The sequence below is a fragment of the Colletotrichum phormii genome (assembly GCF_030913505.1).
Source record: "Colletotrichum phormii strain CBS 102054 chromosome Unknown BDP81scaffold_5, whole genome shotgun sequence".
Taxonomy (NCBI): domain Eukaryota; kingdom Fungi; phylum Ascomycota; class Sordariomycetes; order Glomerellales; family Glomerellaceae; genus Colletotrichum; species Colletotrichum phormii.
In genome coordinates this window covers 2,317,667-2,343,698 of record NW_026851447.1, presented here as the reverse complement: position 1 = coordinate 2,343,698, position 26,032 = coordinate 2,317,667, and the positions used below count along the sequence as shown (strand labels likewise).

Below are 26,032 nucleotides of genomic sequence, written 5' to 3'. Positions count from 1 at the left end.
CTCCCGAAGCCGAGAAGCCGAACCACCGACCCCGCCGCCGTCAATGACCGTCCCTCCTTGTTCCCCTTCTCTCTCTCCGCGGGGACGCTGAGGGGTTCGATTTCGCCCGCGCATCTCATCGCTCATCGGATCTCTAATTGCGATGACGGGGGGGGGGCTCTCCCTCCCTCCTTTACTCACTCCCTCCTTTACTCACTCCGCCTCCACTTCCCACTGTCTATCCGTACTTTTCCAGCTTGACTACGAGATGCACCAAGTGGAGAGTCCACAACAAACGTCAAGTGGGAATAACTCAACGACTCTCTAGCTTTCTCTCCGAAGACATCTGCCGAGGGAGCTCCGGCGATGAGTTGTGGGGGAAGGTTTCGGGTGATTGCCGTTTTGGGCTTATCGAGAATCTGTCCGCGACCTTCATGGGAACTTGTATAATCATCGCGAATTCCAGCTTCACTGAATGACATCTCAACCCGATAGTACTCATTTCCATTTCATTCATCTTCACTGTGCTCTTTGATCCATCTGAGACTCTGAGCCTTACACTCTCGGATACTTCTCTATTTTCAACAATACCATCACAACCTCAGAGTCATTAATCATTATGGGTTCACTTCCGGGCCCCGTGGGGGGAATCAGAATCTCCATCGACCGCGGTGGCACGTTTACCGACGTGAGTCTTGGTTTCTTTGGAAATTTGATGCGGCGATGGAAAACTAATAGCTTAGTGTGTCGCATCTGTCCCCGATCAAGATGATATCCTCGTCAAGTTGCTATCAGTCGACCCCAGCAATTACCCCGATGCCCCAGTCGAAGCGATTAGGAGAGTCCTGGAGAAGGCAACAGGAAAGGAATATCCCAAGGGAAAGAAGATATCTCTGCGAGGTGTTGGTACGTAAAAGATGGGTTTCCCTCAGGCTATTGACTCGCCGCTAACAGTGGGACACAGAGTCTATCAAAATGGGAACAACAGTAGCTACAAACGCTCTCCTCGAGAGGAAAGGAGAACGCACAGTATTTGCTGTGACCAAGGGTCTCAAGGTAACACCAGAACAATTCAAATCTCGCGAACTCTTGAACTTAACAATTGGCTTTCAGGATCTCCTGCACATCGGCAACCAGTCAAGACCGAAACTCTTCGATCTCGCCATCCGCAAGCCCGACGTACTGTACTCCAAAGTCATTGAAATCCCAGAACGTGTGACATTGGAGGCATGGTCAGAAAACAACAAGCCCGAGGCCATCGACGTCTCATCAGACCCCGCTCTCGTCACCGGCGTCACCGGTGAAGCAGTCCGGGTTCTCGAGCCTCTAGGTAAGCTCAGTCCATCAACATCGCTGGAGCGAGAGCCAAAAACTCATACAAACACACGCCCACAGACCTCGAGGCATCCAGAAAGGCCCTCCAAGAAGCCTACGACGAGGGCTACCGCTCCATCGCCGTCTGTCTCATGCACAGCTACACCTTCCGCGACCACGAGGCGGCCATCTCCAAGCTCGCTGCCGACATCGGCTTCACCCACATCTCCCCGAGCGCTGAGCTCTCCCCCGTCGTCAAGATCGTGCCCCGCGGCAACTCCTCCACGGCCGACGCCTACCTCACCCCCGAGATCAAGCGCTACATTGTCGGCTTCGAGTCCGGCTTCGAGGACCTCGCCAACAGCGGATGCCGGTGCGAGTTCATGCAGAGCGATGGCGGCTTGGTCGAGTTTTCTGGCCTGTCTGGCCTGAGGGCCATTCTGTCTGGTCCCGCAGGTGGTGTCGTTGGCTATGCGAGAACGTGCTATGATGATGCGGATAAGACGCCCGTTATTGGATTCGATATGGGCGGTACGAGTACTGACGTTTCAAGGTATGAATGGAGGAGGATCTCACTTCGTGAAGGTGATACTGACACATTGCCCTAGATATGCCGGTGAGCTCGAGCAAGTCTTCGAGACCACGACGGCCGGAGTCATGGTCCAGACCCCGCAGCTGGACATCAATACCGTCGCGGCAGGCGGCGGCAGCATTCTCAGCTGGCAGAGCGGCATGTTCAAAGTCGGGCCCGAGAGTGCCTCCGCACACCCCGGCCCGGCTTGCTACAGGAAGGGCGGCCCTCTGACCGTCACCGATGCTAATGTCGTTCTCGGCCGCGTGAGGCCCGAGTTCTTCCCCAAGATCTTTGGTCCCAATGAGGACTTGCCCCTGGATGTCGACGCCAGCAGACGCCTATTTGAAGAGCTCACGACGAGCATCAACAAGGACGAGGGCACCACTTTGACCGTGGAACAAGCCGCAGCTGGGTAAGTAATACTATGACCACTGGTCTCCACAGGAAGCACTCTTGAACTGACACAACACGCAGCTTCCTCGACGTCGCCAACGAGTCCATGTGCCGCCCCATCCGCACCCTCACCGAAGCAAAAGGCTACGACGCAGGCCTCCACAACCTCGCCTCCTTCGGCGGCGCCGGCGGCCAACACGCCTGCGACATTGCAAAGACGCTCGGCATCTTTCGCGTCCTCGTCCACAAGTACTCCTCCGTCCTCTCCGCCTACGGCATGGCCCTCGCCGACGTCGTCAGCGAGGAGCGCAGCCCCTGCGCCCTGACCTTCACCGAGGCCAACCTCGCCGTTTTCGCCTCGGAACTCGACAAGCTCGTCCGGAGAGCCGGCGACGTCCTCCTCATGCAGCGCATCCCACAGGAACGCATCGTCTCCGAGCGCCACCTCAACATGCGCTTCCAGGGCAGCGATACCCCGCTCATGATCCAGGAGACGGCGGCCGCGCCAGGCGGAGGGTACCTCGAGGCCTTCAAGGACGCTCACCAGAAGCAGTTTGGATTCTTGCCCGTCGGCCGCGACGTGATTATTGACGATTACCGCGTTCGCGCCATCGGCAAGACGACGGTCCAGCTTCCCATCCCTTGGCCCAAGGAGCTCGCTTCCGCGGAGGCCACAGCCGCGCCGCCGGCAAAGGCAACTAAGCAGGTTTACTTCAAGGGCCTGGGCTGGTCCGAGACGCCCGTTTATGATCTCGCGGGTTTGACGCCTCATACCAAGATCGCCGGCCCGGCGCTCATCATGGACGACAAGCAGACGATTGTCGTTATCCCCGACGCGGCGGCGACGGTGCTCTCCGAGACGGTGGTGATTGATGTTGCCGTTGGAACCAAGGAGACCATCTCCACGACGACCATTGATCCCATCCAGTTGTCTATCTTCGGCCATCGCTTCATGGGCGTCGCGGAGCAGGCTGGTCGCGCGCTGCAGAAGACGAGTGTGAGCACCAACATCAAGGAGAGACTGGATTTCTCGTGTACCGTGTTTTCGCCTGATGGTGGGCTTGTTGCCAATGCTCCTCACGTGCCTGCCATGGTAAGTTCCTCGGGGACAGAACGTAGGATGTGTTGAAGTTAAATACTAACGAAGTCTAGATCGGAAGTATGGCATTCGCCGTCAAGTGGCAAATCGACCACTGGGGCGCCGACCTCAAGCCAGGAGACGTCATTCTCTCCAACGCACCAGTCTGCGGAGGCACCCATCTACCCGACCTCACAGTCATCACTCCCGTCTTCAACGCCGAGGGCACCAATATTATTTTCTGGACTGCCTCCAGAGGCCACCACGCCGATGTCGGCGGCATCCTCCCCGGCTCCATGCCCCCCAATTCCAAGGAGCTGTGGGAAGAAGGCGCCGTGATCAAGGCCTTCAAGGTCGTCGAGGGCGGCGTCTTCAAGGAGAAGGAGCTCATCGACCTCCTCATGGCGCCGGCGCACTCCCCGGGCTGCTCCGGTACCAGATGCCTCCGCGACAACATCTCCGATATCAAGGCGCAGGCTGCAGCGAACCACCGCGGAAGTCAGCTGATCCACTCCCTGATCGAGGATTACGGTCTCGATGTCGTCCAGTTCTACAGTAAGTTGCTTCTCTTCAGCCACCGAAATGAAATCTCTCCCATGCTGACACTCCAAACAGTGGAAGAGATCCAAGGCGCAGCCGAGCGTGCTGTCCGCGATATGCTCAAGACGATCCACAAGCGCACGGCTGGCAAGCCGCTCGAGGCAATCGACTACATGGACGACGGCACCCCGATCCAGCTCAAGGTGACAATCGACCCCACCACCGGCGGCGCCGTCTTCGACTTCAATGGCACCGGCCCCGAGGCCTACGGCAACTGGAACGCGCCCATCGCAATCTGCAACTCGTCCATCATCTTCGCCCTGCGCTGCATGGTCGACGCCGAGATCCCGCTCAACCAGGGCGCCATCCGCCCCATTGACGTGCAGGTCCCCGAGGCATCTCTCCTCAAGCCGACAGAGTACGCCGCCGTGTGCGCCGGCAACGTCCTGACCTCGCAGCGTGTGGTCGACGTAATCTTCAAGGCCTTTGGCGCGGCGGCCGCCAGCCAGGGGTGCATGAACAACCTCACCTTCGGCACGGACGGCCCGGAGACCGGATTCGGCTACTACGAGACCATCTGCGGCGGTGCCGGCGGCGGACCGACGTGGGACGGCGTCAGCGGCGTGCACACCAACATGACCAACACGCGCATCACGGACCCGGAGTCGCTCGAGAGGCGGTACCCGGTCATCCTCCGGCAATTCTGCCTGCGCGAGGGCAGCGGCGGGAAAGGAGCGTACACGGGAGGCGACGGCATCATCCGAGACATTGAGTTCAACATCCCGATCAAGGTCAGCATCCTCAGCGAGCGGAGAGCGTTTGCGCCGTACGGCATGGCGGGCGGCGAGGACGGGCAGCGGGGCCGCAACGTGTGGGTTAAGAAGAGCGGGCGCGTCGTCAACCTCGGCGGGAAGAACACGGCGAGGATGGAGGCGGGCGACCGCATCGTCATCATGTCGCCTGGCGGTGGCGGCTATGGAAGACCCGAGGATAGGGTTGAAGGGGAGGCGAAGCCGGCGGCTGCGTTTGTGGGTGTTGCGAATGGTACGGTTGATATGATTCAGAGCATGGGAGAGTCTGCATAGAGAGCATATTGGGCGGCGTTGGGTTTATGATTTTATGTAATATCTGGGATGGTCTTCTTTACTGTGGCTTTACGAAATATTTCATCGCACATTTTGAACGTTCAACCACGGTTACTGAGATTCCATCCTTCATTTCTTTGCATGACTACATTTCCAACATCCCTTACAGGCAGGTTTAACAGAGGGGCCTCATTCGGTTCATAGTTATATGAATGACGGGCTTCCCCCGCGTTCTTACATTGCATGAACTGTGGTCTTCTATCGACGAATCTCAGTCACCTACGTCGTGGAAGCCTGCTCCATACCTAGCCAGAGGTAAGCACTTTCAAGGTTGGGTATACGCAGCTTTCTGCAATGCTCTTCATCTCTTTCCCGCACAACCTACCTAATACTCAGTTATAATACTTGAATGACGCTCGTTGCCTTTGCGAGAGTGATCGGTCCCCCAGTGAAGAGAAGCCTTGCTCCCCCCCCCCATGTCTCAATGACCTTCGGCGGGAGACTGCATAACCACGCATCGATCAGCTAACGCGCTCTTCACAAATCAAGGACCGGCAAGTTCGCTGCCACCCGAGTGGATCATAGCTGAGCCAGCAAACATCACGGAAATCCGTCGGATTTACTGCAGCCTCCCGTCGGTGGCGCATGACCATTCTCACCACCCTGTTTCCCACGGTTCTAAGCTCCGGAAGACACTACTTATTGAGTCAAATGGCCGAGTTCGCATGCGCTTCTTTTTAGTCTGCGTAATTCGAGGGGCTCGCTAGGCCTTTTGTGCTTCATTGCGGGATCCAAATTCTCTAGACGAGCCTTGACGCTGGATTTTGATATCGAGAGAACGCAAGATACTGTGGTCAGCAGCCATTCTACGGCGTGGAACCAGAAAGCCAACTCAGCTTGTAAGTACTGGGCGGCGCGACCTGGTCGTGATTCCGGCTGTAGACCTCCATGCCATTCTGTGATGAGAACGCAATACGAGGCCATTCGAGGGGACCCACGACGGCTCATTCACATCCGAATGCGCAAAGTGCCACCAACCTCTCGAACGATCTACTCGTTCCCTTAGAAGCTGAGACTGAGTGTAGAATAGGGGGCGCAAGTGCCACTCTTCCCAATACCAAGGCATGGCCGCCCGTCGTGCATGTCAGCCACCCCGGATGGCTTCAGATATCTGAAAATCCCTGCAGCCCTCGGCCATCAATCTACAGCCACGGAACGCCATACCAATGAGGCATCGCCGTTGAGTCTTCGCCCCAGTGTTCGACCTTTCAGCTTCCTAGGCAGATATCACGGAGATTTTCCCACGCGAGTTGTACAGCCCTACCTTGGCCAACCTGCGACATGCTGCCGCCACCTGCACCTGATCTACAACCTGCTAGCAATCACCCTCAGTCATCCCTTGCTGGAGTCCTCTTCTTCAGTCCTACACGTAAAGTCGATGGAGGTTGAGGGAGATTGAATGCCTGTCATACTGGTGTAGCGCTCGCAACTCTAGACTGTATAGGTATAATCTCCGTTCCACGCTGCATGTTTCTCTGGTTCCCCAGTGTAGCTGCTGGTTGATTGATTTCCGCCGAGACAACACCAAGGCAAGGACCTATATGACGCGAGTGCGACGGCTACAGACATGGAAAACTGTCTCAACCCGAGAAACAACCGTTTTCGACACGATGCCCAGGTTTCTAGAAGATATTTAGCTACTTACGCGTGATGAATTGCTTTTTCCTCTCAGCCTTCTCAGAAGAGGATTCTTCGACTGAAATAAGATTAGGAGACCAGCCCTCCTACGAATTCCATGTTGGTATCGTAGTCCATACTGAGCCTTGCTGCTCGCGTCGTGGGCAACAAGCTTGTGCGACATCATACAACCGATATACTCTCCTCCGCACACCCGAGGCACCCGAAAGGATTAAGAGTCACTAGAATTTCATCGAGCTGGCATGCAAAGAATAAGGATATGCCCAAGTTGAACAACGAGTACAACGACGCTAGCTCATCCTGGAAGGCATCTCGCGGAAGTCTGACAACGAACCCGTGGGAGCTCGCGTAAGATGGAAATTCATTGGTTCCCGACCCGGTGATACCATGGTCTGTGTTCTTCAACGAACGCCGCCAGAAGATCCCCGGCCCGGTCGTGGTACCCTCGCTACTCTCGTCCCGGGCGAAGTAGCCAGGAAGATGGCTACACCCATCCCATATAAGCTTAGTACTTTAGTCGGCTGGCTGAACGGGCCGTCTTCAAAAAGGACTGCCGATCAAGAGAGGGGGAAAAGGGGGAGATATTGTTGCCGTACCGAGCGTGTATCCTCCGTATGGATGGAATTGCGAATGCTCTCCCCGCCGCGGTGCTTCCTGTTGAGTTTCGTGCGAAGTAGGGCCGTTCGTGACACGGAAGCCTTATAAATGCAGGTCCAATCGCAGAATCTGTGAGCTTCTCGTTCCAGGACCGACCCTCGAACGAAATGAGGTGAGAGACTTTCGGGTGCCATCTCAACGAGCGGAACGTCTTGCGTTGAGAGACTCGAAAAATACGAGCTTGGTGGACGCCGAAATGGAGACCTCTTCTCATGGGAATGTCAGCTTCCACCCCTTGTTGATGCAGAATCTTCAAGCACGCCCATCACGGAGTTAAGATCTCGAAGCCAGTAGAGATTACGGTATCCAAGCCAATAGACTTTTCTTTAGTTTCTATTTGCGGCGGGTTCACGGCCTACCTTACGTCAACTGTCCAAGTCCTGGCTTGCTCTCTCCAACGCGTTGCGGCCAGTCGGGTGCGTGCAGGTTTCTCTTCCAACACTCTCTGCAGGCTGTGCGACGTTGACTACATACGAAGACCACTTTGGTCCGGGAGCGGGCAGATACAGTGCGGTGTAGCCACCACGTTGATGCTTGACCAGTCTCTCCCGACCCCTTGTCCGCCTCTCAATTTCACCGAGCTTCCCGTGCGAGCTGCCCGGTATGTCTAGAAATGGACATGGTATATATCGACGATATGGACGTCTTTCTGTAGATGTGAGCACCTCGTTAAATCTTGCATTTGAGTTCCGTCGACTTGATACCACACATCATCACTCCCACGTTTGCCAAGACCATTGTACACGAAGAGGCTTCTTGACTTCAGCTGAAGCGCACTTGGTAAACTTGGTTTTTGTATCACTTAACCTGAAAAGCCTCTCATCCACGGACTTACACGGCACTATACCTACGGTTACACTCACCAAGACGAGGTAGAAATTCGCCCTGCCGTTCATCACAGCCCTGCTTGACTGGGGTTCATCCATCGACTATGGGAAGGGGGGAAGATGATCATCCAGACCTGGACAAGAAAGAGGAGGCATGGGGAACAGTGGCGAGCAATGTTTCGGATCCGCAGAAGTGCATCGAGGAGTGTCGGACTCACGTCCTAGCAAGAGTGGTACCGGGCTTTAACGGATCAAGGTACAATGAGGTATGCAAGAAGTTACTGTCGGAAGGAGAGGACGCGAAAAACATTTTATGGGAATTATATTGCTGCGACGCGACTGACTGCGGGGTTCGCTGGAGTGAGAAGCTAGAACTGGGGCAGGATCGTGAGTAGAGAGACAGCCTTCATCGTGTGGTCTTATGGCTTCTGACCCTAGCTCAGCCAGCGTAAATATGGTCATTAATGTATGCCAAAGGTGAGTCGTCTTCTTCAAGTCTTGCCATTCCCTACTAACCTCAGAACTCAGTATCATCACACCAGCGATTAAAGACCCAGGCCCTCCCCCAGACGACCGCTTCTGTCCAATATCGTTGAACGGACCATATATCAATTCGGATTCAGTCCCGCGGTACAAGACAGAGTCAAGAGGAGAAGGATCAACACTCACCGACTTCGCGATATTGGCCACGGGCCTATCGGAAGAGATGATACCGACTATCTCATCGATTGTATCATCGACCTCAAAAACGTCGACACACTCAACGAATTCAGCGACAGCAACTCCGACAACCTTTGTTCCACTTGCAAATCAGTCTCAAAGCCACCGACAAGGCGGGCTATCTATAGGAACCAAAGTTGCCATAGGCACGTCGTCTGCCATAGCCTTCCTCGCAATCATGGCCTTCGTGATATGCCTTTTCCGTCGTCGCTCGCAGGACGATTACGACCACAGCCTCAAGAGCGAAATCGGGCATCCCAACCCCCGACCAGACACGTCGCCCACGCCCCTTTCGGGCCACTTGTATGCTATACGCGAAGGCATCCGCTCGCCTTTGACACCTCCACCCCGTCTGCAGCAACGAAGGCTGCTTTCCACCCATGGGAGCCCCGAGAGACCAAGCATCAACATCAACGTCTCCATCCCAGGAACTCCTCTCGGCGCCTCAGTCGAAAAGGCAGGCGGCTTTTCACCGTCCCCTATCTCGCCGGCCTCAACACCTACGCCTTTGGCAAACAGAATCCCTCCGAAATATGACCGCTCCACAAAGCCATACTACGGCGTTTCTCAGCTACCGAATACGTTCGGTGGCGGCGCCGGCCTCCGATCCTCCGGCAAGACGTCGAGCATGAGCAGCGCGGCCAGCAGTCGCACCGCCACCACCGTATCCAACGTCTCAAGCATATTCCCGCACCTCACGCCCTCGTGGCCGATGCGGCCTCCGCGCCCTCATGAGAAGCCGCTACATATACCAGATCTGGTCTGTCCTGGTCCTCCTCCTGCTCGCTCGCTTCCTCCGGCACCTCCTGGGAGTCCCGCGAGTCCCGTGTCATTTCACAAGAAACTGCTACTGCAGCAGCAGCAGAAACGAGGGGATAGTTTCGATAGTGTCAGCGCTGCTGTCAGCAATGGGTGGGTTCCGCCTCGGAATCCTGCCCGGGGCGTGGTATTGGGGAAGGAGTCAAGGGACTTGTGTGAGTTGACAGAGACTTGTGCGAGAGAGTCGCGAGAAAGGAATAGCTGGGGTAGCTGGAGTATAGGAGGCGGTGGAACGGGTGTTGGGACGAGTTCGGTGCAAAAAGGGGGTGGTGTCAATAGTCCAGTGTTGGAGGAGGCGGATCTAGAGAGGATAGGCGGGCGATACTGAGTCTAGGATGTTATCGATAATGATTTGAAATGAATCCAACCTCATTGAGGTGAGTTATATTGGTTCACTGTTGTTGTGCCATGGCGCTGGGAGGTGGACTTCCTAATTTGCGCGTGGTCTGGTCTCGGTCAGCTGGCTGATCGGTAGCTGGGAGGAGATCTCGGCCTGGCGTTGTCAATTGTATTAGATACGTCTTGTTTCCCTGCAATTTTTTATTGAGTTGAGCGTCATCAAAGTTAATACCGAATGGGATGATGGTATAGTGAACATTTCTCATTAGAGGTGAGAGTGAAGCATGATGCTTATTTTGAGTGAGGATCGCCCATCCACGCCACACCCTATCCTAAGTTGATACCCACTGTTTTAAAGCTATTCGCTGAGTTTAAGACTGTAATGCTAGAGTTATCGTATTCTTGTGTTTGAGCCACTGAGCCTGTCACGCTCGTCATGGCCTGTAGCGCCTTAGACATCACGATGCCCTCATTCCACCATATACGACCATACTTGTTGAAAAGTTCGGGATCCCGTCCGCTCTCCCATAGATGAGCTAACAAGGGCAGAATCTGATATCAGCAATTCACGAAAAATAGTATGGGATATCACGCAGGAGTAACATATTGCTTAATTGCGCATATATTCGTATCGTGGTGAGTTCTCTCCAAGCTCCAAGGAGCATCTAGATGTACGGATGTAAACATGAACATTCATACATAACGTTATAGGGAGATAAGTAACGGATGACGCCAACGATGATTACAGATTGAATAGGCATCAATTAGCTGCTTGTACATTCTGCGAAGCTCGGAAGCCGAGTCTAACTTGGGAGTCTTCCGAGCTTCATCACTGCACGGCCAAGAGTGCAACAGTCAAATTCCACACTCGGAGCTGGATTCGACTAGTGTGCTGATGATCCGCTGACAGTTGGCTTCGGTCACCTCAAAGCTCATCGTCGGCCCAGATCGGGACCACGCCGACGGTGGTAAACCCGTTGTTCATAGGAATCGCGGTTATGGGTAGGGTAAAGACGGTACTTCAAAAGCCTTGTCAGCTGTACTTCATCACAGGGACCGTTACCGCAAGCAACTTGCTGGAGCTCACTTACTCGATGTCAGACGTTGCGGTAATGCCCGATCCGGTCGTGGCCGTGGGCTGGGCGTTTGGATCGACCCAGCTGCCGCCTGGGTTGGAGGCGCACACGACAAAGCCGACATATCGTTCGACGTTCTGACAAGACCGGCCGAGCTCCGGGTTCCAGGACACGATCTGGGCCCAGGTAGCCTTTGCCAGGTTCGCAATCGTGGTGCAGGTGTCGTCTGCCTTGACCACGTATGGCTTGCAGACGGCCGCGGTCGGGATGCAGAACGTGCTCCCGGCGGCCGTGGGGAAGTTGAAGCAGTTCGCGACGAGGTTGTTCGCGGCCAGCAGCTGAACTGTGTCGATGCCCTGCTGCTCCGCAACGGTTGGCACGTGTCTCCGGCCTTGATGGTGTACTTTGTCCCGGCGCATGAGGGCGACGCCGGCTGAGCTCCCGTCGAAGCCGTGGCGGGCGTGTCCATGACGCTCACCCAGGCAGGGCTTGCGGACGGGGGAGGTGTGACGTCGACGGTGGTCCTGCAGGACGAGGCGATCATGCTGAGGCCACTCGCCAGGTCGGCGTTTGAGGCCAGGGGGGCCTCGACCTGTGTCTTCATGACAGAGAGAGCGCACTCGTTGCACATCACGCTGGGGTCCGACGAGCCGGTGCGTTGCTAGTTCTCTGGGTTGATGCCGGCAAGCTTTCCGATGACCAGGTTGCAATTCTCACCTGCACTTGTTTTTTGTTTAGGGTGAGTCTTCAGCTTGACGATGCCTCGCCGCTTCTTCTAATGAGAAACATGTGAAATGAAGACAGCATAATACACACCTATACACCAACCCACACACACGAAGAGGGAGATAGATGTACAGAGATAGGTCGAAACCAAAGAAAGGAGAACCTACGCGTTCGTCGCGCACAAGACGTTGAATCTCTCCCAGGCCAGCTCGGCGTCGTAGCCGGCGTGATAGCTGAGCCCATTCTCGTCGTCGGTGTAACGACTAGTCTCGCAGGCGGACTTGACCTCGTCGAGATAGACGCCGAGAGCAGCCCTGCCTGTGGGCGTGCACAGCGAGCTGATCGTGTCACTGTCGTAATAGTAGTTGATCTCAGTCGCCCAGGTCAAAGACTCGTTGCAGTTGATGTCTTGGTTGAGAACGCCGATGCAGGTGTCGTTGAGGCCGGGAGTGCCCGAGGGAATATTGGCGAGGCGGATATCGGCCACGACGCGGTGGGCGAAGACCATGACCAAAGAGGCCACACCCTTGAAATGCTTCATTTTCTTCCTGATTCTGAGTATATCTGATGACGATGGGGGAGGCATCCGCGGCGTGGGAATCGGCCGGTAAGATAATGGATGGATGAAACAAGACGAGAAGGACTCAGTGGTTGGGTGTCGAGCCGGAGTGAACTCGCCCAGCTCGAGGTGCGGCTTTTTGATGCCGAGTCCAGATCGTCTACAAGGTCCAGATTTGCCATGGCCTGAGTATGAACGATAGTGGAGCCATGACCCTGCCGTATTCAAAGAGCTTGATGCCTCGATTAACCTTAACGAGCCGCTGCCGTGCGGGTCTGCTGAGTCGGAAATATCACACTCTTTGAGACTGGTGTACGGAGTACGAATCGTCGTCTTCACCTATCGAGGCATCTCGGATGTCAGCGCAGCTTCGATGGCGGCGATGATGGCGGCGACGACGACGGCAATGGCTCCAGCGGCGGAAGCCCCGCCGTCAACGTGGTCGTCGGATACTTCCAAGCAGATAGCATCACCCGCCGAGGCTGCGCTCAGAGATCCGCCAGCTTCGTCCCGACGGACTCGGTAACGCACGTCAACGCGGCATTTGCGTAGGTCGAGGCCGGGAGCTTCTCCTTGATCCCCGGCTCCAGCACCGGGATCGACCAGCTCAAGCAGCTCACCGCGCTCAAGAGCCAGGCGCATAGGCTTCATATGTGGCTCACGCTCGGAGGATACGACTTTTCAACCGGCTCGCGTCGGGCATCGGATACGGAGGGTATCTTCGCCGACATAGTGAAAACCTCGCAGAGTCGGCAGAAGTTCCTGACTAACCTCGCCTCCTTCATGCAAGAGTTCGCCTTTGACGGCGTCGACATTGACTGGCAATGGCCAGCGGCCGGCGATGAATCCAAAGACTATGCGTTACTGATTCAGGAGATGCGGCTGTATTTCAACTCGCACTCGGCGACGTCGTCGGCCTGGGGTATCTCTTTCACGGCGCCAGTCGAAAAGGAGACTCTCGCGCGTCTCGACCTCGCGACCATGGCGGATGCCGCCAGCTGGATCAACCTCGTCGCCTATGATGCCGACAGCCAGGATCAGAGTGTCACGCGCGCCATGTCGGACCAGAAGTCCATCGAGGCCGCAGTCGACGCGCTGGGCAGCGCCGGCGTCCCGGCGACCAAGATCAACCTCGGCATCGGCTTCTTCGGCCGCTCATACAAGCTGGGCTCGACATCATGCTCCGGAGTCGGATGTGCTGCGGCGGACGCCGGAATCTCGGGACAATACAGCGGGAGACCCGGCTTCATGTCCTACGACGAGATTAGTTCAAACCTTGGTCTCGGCAACAGCAAGGTCGATGAAAGCACCGGCATCAACTACCTGAGGTATGTTTCTTATGTTTCCGCTTGTTCTCGCAGGCCTTCCTACGAAGACCGCGACTCAATCATCAAGAAGGTCAAATACGCTCAAGGCAAGGGGCTTCTTGGACTCGCGGTCTGGTCCATCGACCTAGACGATGACGATCACCACCTGCTGAACGCCACGTTATACCCAGGTGGTCTGGGGAGCTTCGTGTTGACGACGGGCACCGAACAGGCCGACTCATCCAACTACAGCTCGGTAGAGATCAGCTCGTGTGCCTGGTCCGACTGCGGGACGTCGACGAGCCCGTCGTGCCCGCCCGGCCAGCAGGTCCTCATGACCGACCGCTGCAACGTGGCCCCGGGAACGGGAGAGAAGCTCTACAAGGCCTTGTGCTGCCCGCTCGGACAGACCCCCGACCCGTCGACTTGCGACTGGAACCGGGTGGACGGGGGCGACTGCGGCCGGGGCTGCGCCGACGGCCAGGTCCCCATTGCGTCGGACAAATGGCTCATCAATAAGAAAGGGCAAGAGAACTACTGCTTCTTCGGCATGGCGGACTACTGCTGCGCCACCGAGGAGTCGGGCACCGCCGTGTGCGGCTGGGAGAACAAGTGCGTGGCTATCGTGACCAACGGGCTGCACACGTCCAGCACCAACGTCTGCTCGGCAGGCCGCAAGTTCGTCACGTACGCAAAGGACTCGCCTGTCGTCGGCGCATGCAAGGGCGATGAGAAGGTCAACTCCTGGGTCCCTTACTGCTGCGACCAAGACGTCGACGTGTCGTCGTTCAAGTGGTTTGGGGTCGCAGGCACAGCCGGAGACGGCTCCGACAAGTGCAACGACGCGAAGATCTGTCCCCTGGGCAAGACCTCCATCGCCACCTCGTACCTGGGCGCCGGAAAGGACTGCACATACTTCCAGCAAGGGTACGCACTCTGGAGCGCCCAGGCGTTCCCCCGCGACGTCAAGCGCACGTTCTGTGCGGACCCAAACGCACTCCGAAGGGTCATCAAGACTCTCCCGGTGCCGTTGGAGAACATCTTCCCGCACCCGAGACCGGACACGGACGAGCAGAAGTGGCAGGTCGAGCTCGACCCGACCATGGGCGGCGCCGATCCCACCCCCGAGGAGAGCACCAACGCGGACAAGAACTCGTTCGGCTGGTACATCATGTCCGGACCGAGGACCGAGCTCACCTCGCTGGACAAGCGGGACGGATCTCACTGGGAGCTCTTCGACTGCGAGCCGGGCGCGAACCACGAGGGTCGGCAGACCGTCAGGGCCGTGTGTACCGACAGCTCCTACGAGAGCAACTGCGGCGTCATCCACGAGGGCCACGGAGTCGTGGGTACCGTCATCGAGATGCCTGCCGGTTGCGGTCCCGGGAAGTATGCCATGGCCGTATCTCTCGAGCCGTCTCATAACCAGTCGCTTCCTCGCCGTCTGGAGAAGCGAGCGGACGAGCTGGCCGACTTCGACCTCACCTTCGACTACGACTTCCCCCACCCCCCGAAGAAGCGGGCCGGCGGCTCCAAGGTCCTGCTGCGCATCGACTACAGCGACGACCCCGGGTACTGGAGCCACATCGTTGCCGCTGCCCCGACCAAGGTGAAGCGGTCAAGACGGGAGATGGAGGAAGAGGTCCAAGGGACGCACGGCGGGAACTACCACCAGTATCTGTACCACTTGTGGACGGTGGACAAGCGGTCCACGCCGGAGGACGAACTCCACGACCTGCACGCGCGTTGGTTTCCCCAAGTCGGGCGCCATCAAAGACTGGATCGACCGGCTGCACTACGTCGACACCGAGTACGAGCTGGTCAGGCACACGGTCAACGAGCAGTTCCGCTGGAACATCTACGACGAGTCCGTGTCCTGCAACATCAAGGGCGTGGACACGACGGGCTACTTCACCGCGTGGGCGGATCTCAACGTCAACATCCAGTCGTCGGCCCTCGTGACGCTCATCGGAAACCTGCAGGACCTCAACTCCTTCGAAGAGTCCTACGTGCTGTTCCGCAACAGCGGCTCCGTCAAGGCGTCCATCAACGCCGAGGCCCTCGCCCACCTCGAGTTCCTCACGGGCGAGATAGAGCTCTTCGGCCTCGAGAACTTTGGCGGCACCTTCAGCGTGCCCGGCATCGTCACCATCGGTCCCAACTTCCGCGTGCTCGGACAGTTGCAGGGTTCCGCGACGCTGCACGGGACCGCGCGCGCGTCGACCTCACCCTCGCCGAGTGGGATTACACGCAGCAGTACCCCGATGCCAATGGCGGCGCCAGCGCCGGCGCCGTGACCGCGGCCAAGACGCCCAAATCGGCCGGCGTACGCTCGTCGGACCCGCAGTCGGCGCTGCAGGCTGCCAAATTCTACTACGACGTGGACGCATCTGGCGAGTTGACCTCATCGGTGGTGCCAAAGGTCACGCTCGGCATCGTTTTCAACGACGGCTCGGTCTCAGATGCATCTGTAAGTGAAGTGGTTTCCTCGGCCGTCGATAACAACACACCCTCAAGCCCTCGTTCTGTCACTGACTGACTCCTCTCACAGATCGACTTTGGTGTCAATGGTCGAGTGACCTTGTACGGATCCGCTGGCCCCAGCTCCGACTCGGCGTGGCAATACTGCTACGGCGTCAATGGGGATGTTGAGGTTTTTGCCCAACTGAATGCTCCGTAAGTCCTGCGTCTGTTTTCTTTCCGTGAGACGGAGACGAAGTCGCTAACCGCTGTGACTAGAACGCTGTTTGGTAAAAACATCAACACGTATTACCCAGTATGGGGAACTGGATTGGTAGTTCTCCCTCTCTCTCTCTCTCTCCCTCCTTCTTTCTCCCCTTCTCTCTTTCTCTTACTCTTGTTGATGTTCATCCACACCTGTCCGATATGCTGTCTTTTCACCCGCTAACAACGCGTACGAGTTCAGTTCCCCATCGTCCAACAAACCTGCGCCGCAGCCGCTTCGTCGGTCTCGGAGACGACCCCATCGGCCCAGCCGGCCAGGCTGATGAAGCGCGGTGACTTCATCGGATCGCTTATCTGCCCTGTATCGTCATCGGCCTCGGACGACGTGACGCCGTGCCCCTTCTGCTGGGAGTCCTCCGCCACAACTAGCGATGCTAGCAGCAAGATCCGGAAGCGATACGGCTACGTGCTGGAGGAGCGCGCCGACGATGCTTGCCCGTTGTACGCCGACGCGAACAACCCCAGCTGCACCCTTGACGACCTCGCGACCCGCGGCACCATTGTCCGCCGTCTGACCAGCAAGGAGGGTGTGATCGACTACGGCGCCTCCGAGCTCGTGATAAGCTTCGGGAAGTACGCGGACTGCAGTGACGCCAAGACGAGCAGCAACATTCTCAAGTCGATCATCTTCAGCACGTCGGGCCGGCAGTGCAATGCCAACATGTTCAGGAGGGCCACCATCGCCGAGGCCAGAGGCGTCAAGTTGAACACCGACCGCGTCTACGAGGCGCAGACCCTCACCCAATTCTTCATGTGGCTGATGAGAGGGCCCGGCGTGACGGTCGGCAGCTACACCATGCCGACGGTGGAATGGGTGCTGGAGGTGTTGCTGGGTTACGACCTCCCAACGGCCCAACCGTACTCCTTCATCATGAACACGGCGCCTCTGGGCGTGAAAATGGACCCGGCGACGCTGGACATTGTCTTGATCTGGGGTTTCGGGCGCTCCGATGGCGTCGGCCCCTCGCCCTTCACCAAAGCACGCGGCGAGTCCCACCTGGTGCTCGTCGACGAAGCTGTCAACTCGAACAAGGGCAAGTCCATGAGGCAGCAAAACCCAAGAGTGGTACCCGAAGCGCAAAAGGTGAACTCGTACCGGACTACATTTCGCGAGGTCTTTGGCGTTTTTGAGTACCTCCGGTGGTCGCCCCCGAGCGGCACGGGTGGCTCGGGTCCTTTCCCCGTCGTCGAAGAACCCGTGTGGAACAAGTGGATGCGGGTGTCCAACTGGTTCGACCTGGTGCTTTGGGAGTTAGTTTGACAACCAGTACGCCGGACACTGGAACGAAAGGGCCGGGGCTCCCGTGAACAGCCTGGGCAGCCTGGGCAGCCCTTCGCTCCGCGCCCTCTATGCTCGATTTATTGAGGATTCCCTCCTGGGCATTGAGGAGATGGCCGCTCTCAAGAGCAGCGAGGCCAAGACCGCCTACGAGGCAAAAATTCAAGGGCGTCAACGCCTTTAAAAACGTGGTGTGGAGCAATACCGACGACCCGAATTGGTTCAACGCCGCGTTCGGCGCCGGAGGCTGGGCCAGTACGGCCGCCGCCAGGTTTCCGGGCCCGGGATCCGGCGGCACGGGATGGTCCATTTTCGGCGCCACCGGAAATCCCACTAAGACCATCAACGGGAAAGGCGTCGCGGTCAACATTGGTGCACCGGCTCGCATATAGGCCGCGGTGTCGTTGTTCTTCTGGTCCGGCGGTTGATGGTGGGATGGCTCCTTGGCGAGAGTGGTTCTTATTTGTGTATATTTCACAAACATTTATTCTGATAGCTGCCTTTTTGTAAACTATACCCTTTAAGTATGTAGAGAAAAGAGAGGAACGGCGTAGACAGATATACACATGAGTCTGGAATCTACATTTGACGAGTCAACTTTGACAGCACGTGGAACATTTGCAGACTGGAACAAATGGGTTGAGTAAGCTCCCAAGGCCTGTGTTTCTCCTTGACCTTCTAAAATCCTTCCGACCGGTCAAGCGTGAAGAAGCGTGCCCGGCTCTTCCGAAAGTACCAAGTTCTAGGCTAGCGACTCTGCCCGACAGTAAAGGCGAGCACAGGGTCTATATAGTCTGCATCGGCAAGTCCACTCCATCATCTGCTCCTCGTTCACGAGCCTTCTCTCTTTCAAAATCGAATACGCCGTCGGGGATGAAATGCTCATAGAGAACATTTACCCCATATGAGTTGGAAATCAACGCCGACTGACCCATCATCTCAAACGCGACCTTGAGCCAGACGATAGGCTCCGCTTCGTCGTCCTCGTTCTCATCGCGAAGGCGCCAGCTGACCTCCAGCCCTCTTCCGTACGAGCTGCTATCAGGCCTCTCCGCCCTGTTGAAGTCCAGGTCCCGTGGGTCGCGTAGGAGAGGGGGTGTCCAGGCGAGCGTTTCCTGCCAGCGAGTAGGCCCGGGCGGGTTTTTGGCTTCATCCTCAAGCCTGTCGACAATAACGATGTGACGGGTGTAGTAGAGGCCGTTGAACATTTCTGGGAGGTACCACGATACCGCCTCCGCCCTACCCGGAATATCCAGACGGCTCTGAACTTCCCGCTCGTGATGGTTTATGCAAGCGGCGGCGTGCTGAAGGCAGTGTGCGTCCTGGGGATCTCGCAACCCCTCCTGGCAACATGGAGGGCAAGAGTACCCACGTGACGTAAACTGGCTGCCGGTGTCTACATCTACGTCGCATTGGAGCAGGCACAGACGAAACCGTGGCTTGCCTCACGAATTGTAGCTGTCATCTTCCCCGTACTCTTCTGCTTCTTCCTTGACATCATCCAACATCACCGACCACAACACCATTACTGTCCGTACCAAGTCTTTCTTATCTCGACAGAAACACCCCCAACGAGCCAACCCAGTTTCAGCCCGAGGACGACGGAAGACTCGCCGAATTACCCAGAACAGGTTTGGTTCCAACTTCCAGCATGCTATCAACATACCATGGCAGCCAGCCGTTGGGGCCAAGTAGCGGTACAATCGTGACTTCGTCCTCACCAAACCATAGGAATTGCAAAGTTTGTTTTGCTTTTTCAGCAACAGCTCTTCTCGTGTCCAGAAGCGACAAGTGATAGGTCAGCAGACATGAAGAGACATCATTGAGACAAATCAACTAATACCAAGCGGCTTGAAAGGTCTGGCCCGGGGCCAAAAAAAAGCAAACATTGGACAAGCAATCACCAACGCCAGATCACCGCTGTCGTGGCACAGTGTCGATCTAGAAGATACATACGGGCATTATTTCTTTTTCCACAACCAACCACCATCTCAACGAGCAACGGTCCCCGGCCTGTCAGATTCCCATGGTACGATTCTGTGGCTCCGGACGGTTGGCAACGGTTTTCGTCAGTTTGACAACACCTTGTTCAGACCGGTCCGGCAACTTCCCCGTGGTGACCCGAAGCAGCAGTGGTGACAACGTCGGGATGGCTGCTGAACCGCGTCCGGTCTGCCACCGGGATCACACCTCCTTGCATCCAGAAATCCGACAGCTCGTCTCCCAACGACACAGATCGTTGGCACCGAGGAGGTGCGGTTGATCTGCTAGCCTCTGCGACCGGGGTTCTTGACAAGCAAACACACCTATCATGAGCACCTGTCTTTCATCACATGGAAGAGGTTCTTTTTTTTCTTCTCATATCTAATCCACAAGTCGCAACTTGGAACTGCAATCGACTCTGACCCGCTCCCATCGGCATCAGGTTTGCTTACGCACTGCAAGATTGGCTCGATCGCCACCAAAGATGAGCCCTGTTGGACGGTAATCTGCAACCATGGTACTGAACCGATCAAACTCAACATCCGACAGACACCTCGCGTATTTCATACTGGGCAGCCAATCGACAGATCCCCAGCTCATGGTTTTGCTTTTTCTGACTACCCAGTGGCAAGGATATCCGGAAGCGAACAGGCTAATGTGTTCCAGATATTTGGTCAGATCTCAATTCTCCACCCTCACTCATCAAGGAATGAAGTGCACACGACAAGTGAAGTTTGAGAGACAACAACCTCTCAATTCTTCTCGTCACATCTTATATGGCCTGTCGCAGAGCCTAATATATATATACCCCCTGCAACCCGAGTAAAACATACCCACGCAACACTGCACTCGACCGTAAAGACACGCTGGGCGTAAGACGGCTTTGGAGAGGACATTCACTTCTTCTGCAAGATCCTGCAGGAGGATCTGTTTCCTTTGCATCTGCAATGCATCATGGGAGTGTCGCCGTCATGGTCTTGCTTCTTTCTGCAAGGAGTGGACTTTGATTGAATGGGCTCATCAAGCACGATCGGCCAGGGTAAAACGAGAAACATCGCCATTGGAGCCCCAACACACATCACGGGTCCTGCAAGCCCTTGTCTAAGAAACTTTGCTTCCTGCCCACAAGTATGGACCAGAGCCATCTAAAAACACTTGAAAAGCAAAATCTCAACACAGCATGGTGGACCTCGTCGTTTCTTTGGCGGCTGTGAGAGGTGGTGACCGACTAGCACGTATCGACATGCACAACCAACAGGTCTCTGTTCATGGTCATCGCACGATGCAATATGCAGATGCGTCTACAGACGAGACACTCATGCGACTGTCTTGCCAAATTGGGGGGTTTTCCTACTAGGGAGAATGGACAAGCAAAGACAGAGTCAAGATCTTCATCAATTTGCTTCTGCAGGCTCTTTTCCATACTACCAAGAGGACTTTCCCCGCCTCCAGCTACGTTATTCAGTATTCACATGTCCTTGATTGACCCATCAAGCGGGTTCAGCACTCTGTTGGGGGTCACCGGACTTCCCTCTGATGATGATCGGCATGCTCCGGCTCGGCAACACGGCGTGAGGTCGGTCTTGGCTGGATCCGCCGGCCGAATCAGCCGGGAGCCCGGGAGCCCGGGAGCCCGGGAGCCCACTGCAGAACAGTTCTGTTCAGGACTGGATATCACACTACTCCCCGGAACCATGTCAACCGATTGAGTCGTAGTGTTCTTCGGATCAGTCAGCCTGTGAGGACCATGATTTGGTCTAGTCTTCGGTGGGCTCGGGCGATCGGAAACCTACACAGCAACCCCCCCCCCCTTCTGCAACTTGGGATGAAGCTGTCTCACGGTGCATCTCATACCCGAGTTGTTGCATTAGGCAGTGTCAGCTTCGCCCAAGAAATCATCGGCTTAAACTCGATGACAGACCCGTCAAACAACTTTTGTCATGACCAACAAGCTTCTCATGCGGGTTTTCCCTGGACCAATCTGCCTCCAGAATCGGCTCCTAAGGAGTTCGCCAAGCGTCACAGTTCGTTGGCCGTAGTCTCAATGGGGAAGTGAGCTGAGCTCTTCAGATCTGGCACCGGAAAGTAAACCGCCACTAAAATGTTTCCCAGAGGTGTTTGACCTGAGACGGACCCGTCCGAAACGGCTAACGACCTCTTCCAGAGAACTTCCCACGACTATTTTGTCATCGTTTCCTGTCTTACCAACTCGTTCGGAACTTAGCTCGCGAAAGTCTCGACTCAGCTCCTTCACCCAGACCAGCCTAGTGCATTCTGCGCATAATTGCAATTGATAATGATGGGCGACGTTAGAGATGACGCAGTCACGCCGGACTTCACTCTAACAGATTAGCTCTTCCAGTCATATCTGCAGCTGCGGCAATGTGCTTGACTGGCATTCACCACAAGCTTCGAAAATTGGCCATGGAATCCCTGACGCGGTCAATAAGAACCAGGCAAAAGGAATTCGGGATTGCATTCATGTCCGCGTCGAGCCCGAGTTTGCCGGACTCAGTCGAAAGCTGTCTAAAAGCTCGGCCGAGTGTCTTCATGTGAGCAATCAAGCGATCGGAAGGCATATCCATGGAGCAAGCACAGCAACATGGTGCGGTTAGGTTCCACTTCATCGTCAAGCTTGGCGAGGATATTGACTCGGATGATAGCCTCCACGAGGAGACCCCAGGGCGCCGTCGTCGGAGTGGTATTTCAGCAGGGCCGTCCTGAGCCTCTCACGATGAGCAAAGTCGGCTTGTTACGTTATGGAACCTCGATGATCCAGGTACAAGCAGTTTGCAGAACGGAGGTACGGGTACATGGCGAGTCTGGCCAAGTGTAGCGTATCGTTATGGCTACGATGGCCCGGCTAGGCAGGTGGCTGAGATGCTCATCTACCGCAACAGCCGTGAGCATGGACGTAGGAAAGGCCCCCCAACGTCCAGGCTGTCGAGCCCCTCACGGCGACGAAAACCATCACGAGGTTACTAGTAGTGTATGGGGCATCACGGTGGACATTCGTCCCTGTAAGCAGGGCATTTCATAGCAACCGATGCCGCTAGGAGATCTGCTCTTAGCACGTCGATCATCTGCCGCCCAGCGAGGCTTTGTCGTCACTTACCCAAGAGACGACTTACAAACGCTGTGACACTCGAGATTGCGTCAATTCCCGTCTTATAACAGACAAGTACAAGCAGGGGCGTCGTGGGTGGGATGATTCGCTGTTTGGCTGACACGTGAAATTGTTGTGCAGGGCATAACGGATAGACTGGAATGCTGATCTCGACAACAACAACAACAACAACAACAACATCATTTGAGCTGGTCAGAGTGAGACACCGGATCAAGGCACAAATCAGAGCTGCAGGTACAGGATATTGCAGAGAAGGGATTGCCTGTCTCCAGCTGGTCAACTCAAAGGGCGCCTAGGTAGGCCTCTGCCGGCCGGAGAAAACCTAGGCTCTCCCAGCCCTCATTGGGGACGAGGATCCCTTGAGTCAGGAACCTTGCCAGGGGCCTGGATATTCGCAGGGAGCTTGCTTGCTGAAGATTTTCATGGTGGTTTCGGGCCACTCTGCGACTCGTGTGCTCGACACCGGAAGACAATGATTTGCAACCACTTGGGGGAAGTCTAAGACTCAACCTGAAGCGGTTTTCCTACGCGTCAATTCGCCGTCATTTTGGCCAGCAGCCGATCGTCAGCAGACGTCTAGCTTCGGAGACAGAATCGCCATATCCGGTGGACTGCGCCGAAGCGAGACGATTATGGCGGAAGTTGCCTTGATCGTGATGCCATACGGCACTCAGAGTTCGCCCTCACATGAAAGCCGCCCGCGGCTGCACAAAGTTGCATTATGGCAGGCTGCCTGACACCACATCTTGACCAACCGAAGCAACACACCATACCATTGGAGTGCGTTAGACACTGAGCCCTTGACACCGGGAAGCCTTCCGGACACGTGGGATCTTGTGGGGTGTGCCCTCCTTCACCTTCAAAGTAACGTCAGGACGGGTGGGTGGCCAGGGCAAGCGTCCCACCCTCCTTGCCTCCCTTCTTCCCCACTCCCCCCTCCTCCAAACCTACTCCGTAGTCCGTACAGATACTGACAACAAGTTCTACGGAAAGATACTCCAATAAGTCTAGCCAGCTGTGCTAGCATCAGTTCGACAAAGGAGCCGTTCTCCAAACTCTGAGACATTGACGGATAGCCCACGAATCCACTGCGGAATTACCACAAGCTCTTCACAGTCGGTGAAGGACAGCCTTCTAACTACCCCGGGAGGCCGGGGTGCGGTGCGGGTCTTGCAAGCTGGGGCGTTTCTGAGACCATGCAGTGGTCAGTCTCCGTATGTGAATTTTGGAGCAATGTCACTAGACCCATGGTTGATGTTCACACCTGGTCGATTATCTTCGGATATGCAAGACAACAACAAAAACCTAGTTGTTGACCATCCAGACGTTGCTATTTTGGCTCCGCAGGATCCCCCTTGGACGACCTGGGATGTTTGCTGAAGCTCCTGGTCTGCAGTGCTGCACTACTTGGCAAGTCGACAAGGGGGTGTCAACGAAACACGCTTTCAACAACCTAGCACATGCACGAGGCTCAAAACAGACAGCTACCCAGGTCAACTCTGAATACCGAGACAGCTTGTCGCCAGAAGCGCCCTGCGTATGGCCTCCCCTTGATGATGTAAATTGCACAACGGGTCTTAAGCCCACAGGGATTTCACTAATGCTACTGACTGCCGCCAAATGACTCGAAGATGGTAACCTAACAGCGCCGCAGTAATGCCAGGAAGGAGTTAGTGTTCAGTCAGTAAGCAGCCAACGACAATCGTTGTACACCGCTAGAGGGGGATGGGAATCTCCTTGCTTCCGTTTCGACTAGATTTTTATTTTTGGGGGATTGAGCTAATCACGATAATTGGCAAAGCTAACCTTGGAGCGAGCTATTGCTACCAATGCTATGCAAAACTGACAGCTGCTTTACCGGGTTCTAGCTAAGACAAACATCTTCGCACCGGTTTCAGGCACCGGTGAAGAAGAGCTGGCAGCGTAAGGCTGTGGAAATTGCGTTGGATAATCGATCTAAAAAGCCACGCCAGGAGTGGCGGCATTGTCCCCGAACTGCCAATCCTAGACCCCCCCCGCGAAAAGTCATTCCAACATTACTGACAAAGGTTGCGAGAGGAGGCAAAAGAGGCTGTGAGTTTCGCTTTCCGCATGAATATCCAATACTTTACAGCGAGAGGGTTCGGAAGATTTCTTGGTTAGACTCGGGTGTTGCATGGATTGAGCTTGCGGCATAAACGCTAACTGTGACGACGTTTTTTCGGAGCTTATTTTGGCCGGTTGTGGGCGAGACATGGATGAGATCTGCAACAAAATGCTCGTCAGATTCACAACGTCCACCATCTCGACCTCAGGTACGTAGCCAAAGCATTTTTTGCCTTCTAGTCCAAAGTCGTTGAAGCGTCTCCAACGAAGTCTTTTGGCAGCCCTAGGAAAACGGCCATGGCTTTTGGAAAACCATATGAAGGACTTTGAGCTGAGACACGCAGTGCCCACGGACGAAGGGTAGTGTCTAACACACTCCCTGCGACGCACAGTCTTCCGGCGAACAGACGTGCTGCGATGGTAAGCCGGGTGTGCTCCATCTACGCCCAGCAGCTGAGTGTGGCTATGGGTTGACCTGTGGCCGTTCTCCCTCTCTGCTCGACGGCCAACAACTGCAAGCGATGAGAGGAATCTAATGAACGGTGTCAGTGAGAGAGAGAGAGAGAGAGAGAGAGAGATAGGGATTCCCGTCATCAGTTTACCAGCGTCGTGTCCGAGCCATCCGGTTTCGTAGAGAAACGAAAAGAGGGGGAATGACAAGACGAACATGAGGCCGAACACGCCTGGCTGGCTAGATCGTTGCCCTCCCCCCGCATGGCTTGCGAGCGTTCCTGGCACTCTCTTGTGCCAAACTGCGCCTCTCCCAAAACCTAGCTCGCACGGGCGCTTTCATCTCACGCTTCCGGCAGATACGATATCCTCACCACTGATCAGTATCGGTCGGTTAAGCCTATTTCAGGTTTCCACAGGTTGCTGTGGGGGTCCAGGGTCCAGGGTCCTCGAGCGTTGCAGAAGGGGGCATATTCGTCGAAGCCGGCAGGAGAGATACCTCGTCTTCAGGGTGATCAACGCAGATGATGGGCAGAGCTATGTGAAAGCCTGCAGCAATGGTTGGGAAAAAGCTTGGCCCTATGTCGGTCCGGCTCCTGTCAGCACACCTACGTTTTTTGCCCAGCCCTAGTGCTAGTATCGACTTTTTTGGCTCGGGGGAGCCAAAACCTC

General features: G+C 55.8%; 6 protein-coding genes across 6 annotated transcripts; 3 read left to right on the top strand and 3 right to left on the bottom strand.

The window, feature by feature from the left end:
* Nucleotides 1–598: 598 nt before the first annotated feature.
* On the top strand, nt 599–4,963 carry BDP81DRAFT_314034 (hydantoinase B/oxoprolinase; the record flags this gene model as incomplete). The annotated part of the gene is made up of 9 exons (XM_060583954.1): nt 599–667; nt 723–885; nt 944–1,035; nt 1,093–1,309; nt 1,375–1,846; nt 1,902–2,279; nt 2,342–3,353; nt 3,413–3,893; nt 3,954–4,963. The coding sequence occupies 9 exons, from the start codon at nt 599–601 to the stop codon at nt 4,961–4,963; spliced, it is 3,894 nt and encodes a 1,297-aa protein (XP_060448565.1).
* A 4,080-nt stretch (nt 4,964–9,043) lies between these two features.
* BDP81DRAFT_391989 (uncharacterized protein) lies at nt 9,044–10,012 on the top strand (the record flags this gene model as incomplete). The annotated part of the gene is made up of 1 exon (XM_060587635.1): nt 9,044–10,012. The coding sequence occupies one exon, from the start codon at nt 9,044–9,046 to the stop codon at nt 10,010–10,012; it is 969 nt and encodes a 322-aa protein (XP_060448564.1).
* A 619-nt stretch (nt 10,013–10,631) lies between these two features.
* On the bottom strand, nt 10,632–12,701 carry BDP81DRAFT_479706 (uncharacterized protein). The gene is made up of 5 exons (XM_060594894.1): nt 11,993–12,701; nt 11,800–11,821; nt 11,578–11,760; nt 11,115–11,458; nt 10,632–11,042 (listed from the first exon to the last, which is right to left on the bottom strand). Exons 1-5 carry the CDS (start codon nt 12,409–12,411, stop codon nt 10,949–10,951), a joined length of 1,062 nt encoding a protein of 353 aa, XP_060448563.1. The 5' UTR covers nt 12,412–12,701; the 3' UTR covers nt 10,632–10,948.
* A 155-nt stretch (nt 12,702–12,856) lies between these two features.
* Nucleotides 12,857–17,968, top strand: BDP81DRAFT_469900 (glycosyl hydrolases family 18-domain-containing protein). Its single transcript, XM_060594537.1, has 7 exons — nt 12,857–13,712; nt 13,746–15,365; nt 15,397–15,845; nt 15,878–16,161; nt 16,243–16,367; nt 16,431–16,485; nt 16,618–17,968. Exons 1-7 carry the CDS (start codon nt 13,036–13,038, stop codon nt 17,695–17,697), a joined length of 4,290 nt encoding a protein of 1,429 aa, XP_060448562.1. The 5' UTR covers nt 12,857–13,035; the 3' UTR covers nt 17,698–17,968.
* Nucleotides 17,969–18,314: 346 nt separating this feature from the next.
* BDP81DRAFT_186027 (uncharacterized protein) lies at nt 18,315–19,042 on the bottom strand. The gene has a single exon (XM_060582351.1). The coding sequence runs from the start codon at nt 18,921–18,923 to the stop codon at nt 18,501–18,503; it is 423 nt and encodes a 140-aa protein (XP_060448561.1). The 5' UTR covers nt 18,924–19,042; the 3' UTR covers nt 18,315–18,500.
* Nucleotides 19,043–24,773: 5,731 nt separating this feature from the next.
* On the bottom strand, nt 24,774–25,738 carry BDP81DRAFT_185854 (uncharacterized protein). The gene has a single exon (XM_060582350.1). It carries the CDS (start codon nt 25,577–25,579, stop codon nt 24,851–24,853), a length of 729 nt encoding a protein of 242 aa, XP_060448560.1. The 5' UTR covers nt 25,580–25,738; the 3' UTR covers nt 24,774–24,850.
* Between the last annotated feature and the right edge of the window lie 294 nt (nt 25,739–26,032).